The following is a 5,102-nucleotide window of genomic DNA, read 5'->3' as shown; positions in this document are numbered from 1 at the left end:
TCTTTTTTTAATATCCAGTGTTTTATTTTACTTTTAAAAAAGTGAGAGGAGTTTCAAAAGTGCACACACAATACATTATCCGTCAGAAATAAACGTGATACAGATTCATAGAAATATGTATACAAAAATGGCTCAACCTGGAATACTGATATTGAAAAAACAAACATTAACACTTGACTTTATTGGGAATTTTAGAGTTAACTTATCTGAGCGGCACTTTGGATAAAAAACTGGTGCTTGGCCAAAAACATGAGCGAAATAGGAAGGAGGCACTAACTGACCCGTCAATCCTCATTGGTTACCTCAAAACAGCAGAAAAAAACACTAACATACTAAACTAAATTCTAACGCTTTTGTACAGGAGTATAGATATTTACAATAGCATTTCATCTTTGCGTAGCACTACTTTGAGGTCATCTCCACAGTTGTTGCATCGTTGCCTCCGTTGACGTCATAGTCACCCACTGGCCCGCTGACCAGCACCTTCAAGCGGTCGGGGAAGTCATCGAATTTGGGAGAAAGCAGGAAATCGTACAGAAGAGCTGCTGCCACACCGCCACACATTGGACCCACCCAGTACACCTACAAAGGGAGAGCTTCGATCAATGTCTGGCATCATTACAAGGCAAATAAAAACGCAGATTCCGGTCATGGTCAAAAGGCTTACTTTACTCTCTAAATGTAAAACAATAGGAAAGCTGTAACTGATTAACACATGCAGGAAGATTCACAAGTAATTGAGGCATCTGTCTGTTGAGGAATTATTGAATTATTTAAGCTTGACATATAATATCCATGCAGAAAAAATGTGAGGTATGCGTAAAGTGATTCCCCCCCTCTGACTTACCCAGTGGTTTGTAAAATTGTTCAGGATCAAAGCTGGCCCGAAGGAGCGAGCAGGGTTGATGCCACAGCCTGTGTAGCTGATCTGCAGTCAATCAACAACAACAAATAGGCAACGTGAGAGAATATCATCAGCAGGAGCAGAATCCTGCCATATCTGCTCCTGGTTCCCTTTTTACAAGTTATATATGACTGACGATGGCTTTAAAGTGCAACTTACAGCTGCCAAGTGTCCCAGGCAGACTGAGAGGCCAATGGCCAAGGGTGCAGAGCCGGTGACATCACGCCGTCTTTTATCAGTGACTGCAATGACACACAGCACCAGCTGGAAGGTCGCCAAAAGCTCTATGCCTACGCCTTGGCTGGGTGTGACGCCGTTGAGCTGTGAAAGTTAAGGGAGGAATCCAAAACAACACTTTGTCAGACTTTTTCAGATAGATATATTGTTTCCTAGCACAACCACTTCCTATTTAGCAGCTGCTGGCATTGCCCAGGAAGCCTGACAGCAATCTGGCAGTGCTGCAAAGTGCCACATTGCTTGTTCATATTTTTTTCGTGGAAAACGTGGTTATTGTTGTTCACATTAAGTGGAGCTATGCGGCTTCTCGAGGTGGGGGGGTGGGACCGGGTGATATCAGGTCCTATCAGTGTTGTTTTTCAGTAAGGAGAGAGCTGTGGGTGCTAATTACAGATTGGTGTAGCATTAAGTAATAACTGCTCATTAATTTAAGTGAAGAATTCTGGTATTCAAAACCTCAATTTCCAAAAACAGATTGCCAAAGTACATGTGGGGGGACACTATATATATTTCCTATTTCTTTTAGCTGTTGCAGCATGGCATACTTTAATAATAATGTGTCATCACTATTCATTAATAAGTATTGACAGAATGTCCCAAGAACCGCATAATCAGTGCCAATTCAGCACTTACATCCTCTCAAAAGTTTCAGTTTTCACTGTGAAGGCACCTTAAATATACACTGTTGCATTATCGCATTGCCATGCTTTTATTTTTGCTATTAATGCAGAAATGTTTGAAACTCAAGATAAAGTTTATACTTACAGCATTGAGCCCCAGTACAGTAATGTTATCAGGCCGTGTTCCATACACAATGCCACTGGCTAGGGCTGAGCCCAGCATCTGGGAAATAATGTACATGATAGCCTTGAACACACTGATCTGGCAGCTGGCAAGCATCCCGAGGGTGACTGCAGGATTCAGGTGGGCTCCACTGATGTGCCCTAAACTTTGGGCCAGAGTGGCAATGGCAAGTCCAAAGGCGAGTGAGACCTTCACCTCTTGGTCTGGATTAGCGTTGTTTGTGTTCCCAATAGCTGTGGCGATGCTGAGAAAAATAAAAAGGGTCATCCCAACCAGTTCGGCCAGAACTGCCCTCCAGAAAGCCTTGCTCTTGAACTCTCTCATTTTGGCAGCTGTGGGTTTGAGCTGGTCCTCTGTAAGATGTACTCACAAACAACAGCAACAGGCTGCATATATAAGGCCTGGGCTGATAATGGTTAGTGGGCGGGCTTTAAAAAACTGAAAGAGAGGGCCACACTGAATTAATGAGAAATCCAAAAGACTGGGCTCTCATCCCTCCCTCTGCTCCCTCGCCCTCCCTCCTCTCCCTGTCCTCTGGCCCCTCTCCCACTACCTCCCTGTGCAGTACTTTCTGGTCTTTGGACTTTTGTGAGTAATAGAACAGGGTCTTTAAATAGCTACATCCAAAGGTACATTTTCCATTCATGCAAACATTTACAGTTTAGTGGCAAAGCCTTTTATTGTGAGGTTTTTAGAGACAAAACACGAGTTTGCTTTAAATACAGGTCCAAGGAAGAAATACAGGCTCACAGAAGGAGAATTTTACACATTTAAAGTAATATCTTTCCTATTTATATTCATTTTAAAGTTGGAAAATTATGACTTTGAATAATTTCAGTTTTCTGTACACTCACACCTCGGACAGCACATAAGGGAGTGGGAAAGAAGACAACTCCCACATAGTGATTTCAGGCTTCACCCTCCCTCCACTGATAAAGTGTTCAACCTTTATAAGACCACCTGAATGACAGTTCACAATCCAGCTCTGAAACACACTTTGAGACACGGAAAAAATCATGTGATCATCCTCAGTATTACAGCTAACAGTGGACTACACTAGTACTTTGGACAACAAGAAAACGAGGACTAATAAATGAGCCATATTTTCAATCTGAAGATCAGTTAAAGTATTTACATGCCACTAGATTAGGAAACAGTTATTTGAGATGTTTAATCCTTTTTGGCTTAAAAATGGGGCACATTTATTATAGATGGAAATAGCAATTCATTAACCGAAAGCATGTTCTCTAAATAGTTATTAGTTTTTTTGTTGACAGAGAGTTAGTGCACCGGCAGAGTGAACCATCAGCTCTGTGAATTGAGCTGCCTGTTACACCTGCCCCCTCAACTCAAGGCTACAAACAGCAGCTGAGCTGCTTTAACTGGTGAATGTCTGTGGATGATGAAGTGCCTGATTTAGTGAAAATCTGTATTAAGTTCTTTACCCAAAATTACAGATTCCTTTGCGGTACATGTCCGCTTCACATGTTGGAGTTATATGATATATGTTCAAACTGTCTTTAAGCCCCTTCATTTCCTCTTTTTTCCCTTTGGGTAGTTGTATAAAAGTAACAAATAACCACCTAGAAAGTCACTCACAAAAGTAAAACTCAGCTATATGCCTCCAGTATCATTAAACTATTTACCTCCTACTTTATTGTTAAAGTCATGATCTCCCAATTTTATTACAACTAAATGACTTTCAGTTTCACTTCTTCTGTCATTTTTTTCACAACGACTCTATTTCTTTTAATCGTTCTATTTTGTGTCAACTTTTAAGTAGCATCAAAATCAGATTGGAAAATACGCTCTTTCATTTGGTAAATGAATGTCTTTGTAATTATTAACTGTTACAGTTTGTAGTTTTGTATCATATTTGTCAGGTACTGGGAGTGACCCGGGACAAATTCACAGCCGCTGAGTTGGACAACCTTTGTTGTAAGGGAAGGTTGACATTCATTCACCTGTTCCCTTCTTCCAAAAAGGTTGACACAGTGGGTCGCTCTACATATTTGATTTGGTTTATTGAGGTTTGTAAAAATAGACTGGCGGAGTGGACGTGCACCAATTACTGGTGGTTGCAGTGCATTTAAACCATGATAAATGATGATTAATGGTTGAATTTCTGTTTTTACTGGAAAACATGCTTTTTGAACATCTGTCAGTGTGTCATATCTGATGATAATGATTACTGTGACTAAAGTGATTTTATGTAACACTTTTGCAATATATTACAGAAAGTGATGACTGTCAGTGAGTTCCAGCTTCCTGTCCATCAAAAATAGGAGCAAACACTGAACTTTTGAACTCTGCTAATTGTTGTGTATTAGATCAAACCGGATCAAATTGCAAAATGGAAAAAATTACATTGTCTTTAGAATTTTTGACTAAAATCACTAAAATGTGCTTTGGTTTTCAGGAACACATGAACAGAATGACATATAATGTAAATAATAATGACATATCTTCACAAAATATATTTTAGTTTGAAATAGCAGATATATTTCACCACAGGGACATTGTCTTCATAAGGCTTAGACTTAGATACAAGAAAATGTATTACATTTCCCCATTTCATTTTAATGCTATATTTAGCCAAGGCTTAATTTATATTTTGATTTGAATCTGGGGAACGCCTGACACCAGGATGCGCTATGGGAAGAAGGCAAGCTGTTGGAGGCAGGGTGATACATTGGGCAATGTTCTTCTGGGAAATCTTGGGGCACAACAACAGTGAGTTTGAGGTGTAGACTTGGCCTCCAAATTTACTAGAGCTCAATCTAATAAGGCAGCAGTGGGATGTGCTGGACAAGCAAATCTGATCCATTGAGGCCCTCGCAACTTGCAGGACTGTTGCTAACATATACACAAGTATACCTCCTTGGGTCCAGTGGAGTCCATGCCTCCATGGGTCAGGGCTGCTTTTGCACTAAAATGTTCTAATGTTACGCCTGATCAGTGTACGCTGCAGATGGCAGAAAATGAAATAATTTCCTTTTGAAAAAATTAGCATTAAGCTAAAACTGCAGCTATGGAACTGCCTGATGAACAGCTATGTCCATTTAGTCTTTTGATAAATATTCATAGGGAGTATAAAGATTCAACTGCTTTCATTTATCAGAGTGTGCATTTAAATGATGTTTCTGATAATGGATGC

General features: G+C 40.2%; 1 protein-coding gene across 1 annotated transcript; it reads right to left on the bottom strand.

Annotated features, from left to right (window-relative positions):
• On the bottom strand, positions 1-2,327 carry LOC100692669 (aquaporin-1). Its single transcript, XM_003438085.5, has 4 exons — positions 1,907-2,327; positions 1,064-1,225; positions 848-928; positions 1-582 (listed from the first exon to the last, which is right to left on the bottom strand). Exons 1-4 carry the CDS (start codon positions 2,267-2,269, stop codon positions 403-405), a joined length of 786 nt encoding a protein of 261 aa, XP_003438133.1. The 5' UTR covers positions 2,270-2,327; the 3' UTR covers positions 1-402.
• Between the last annotated feature and the right edge of the window lie 2,775 nt (positions 2,328-5,102).

The sequence above is a fragment of the Oreochromis niloticus genome, linkage group LG18 (genome assembly GCF_001858045.2).
Source record: "Oreochromis niloticus isolate F11D_XX linkage group LG18, O_niloticus_UMD_NMBU, whole genome shotgun sequence".
Classification (NCBI taxonomy): Eukaryota; Metazoa; Chordata; class Actinopteri; order Cichliformes; family Cichlidae; genus Oreochromis; species Oreochromis niloticus.
This window is presented reverse-complemented; position numbering and strand designations above follow the sequence as displayed.

Excerpts from the sequence above, each read along its gene's own strand:
- LOC100692669 (XM_003438085.5), bottom strand. The coding sequence starts at position 2,269 with ATGAGAGAGTTCAAGAGCAAGGCTTTCTGGAGGGCAGTTCTGGCCGAA. Across the intron at positions 929-1,063 it reads GCCTGGGACACTTGGCAGCT|ATCAGCTACACAGGCTGTGG; the intron begins GTAAGTTGCACT and ends GATTGACTGCAG. Across the intron at positions 583-847 it reads ACAATTTTACAAACCACTGG|GTGTACTGGGTGGGTCCAAT; the intron begins GTAAGTCAGAGG and ends CTCCCTTTGTAG.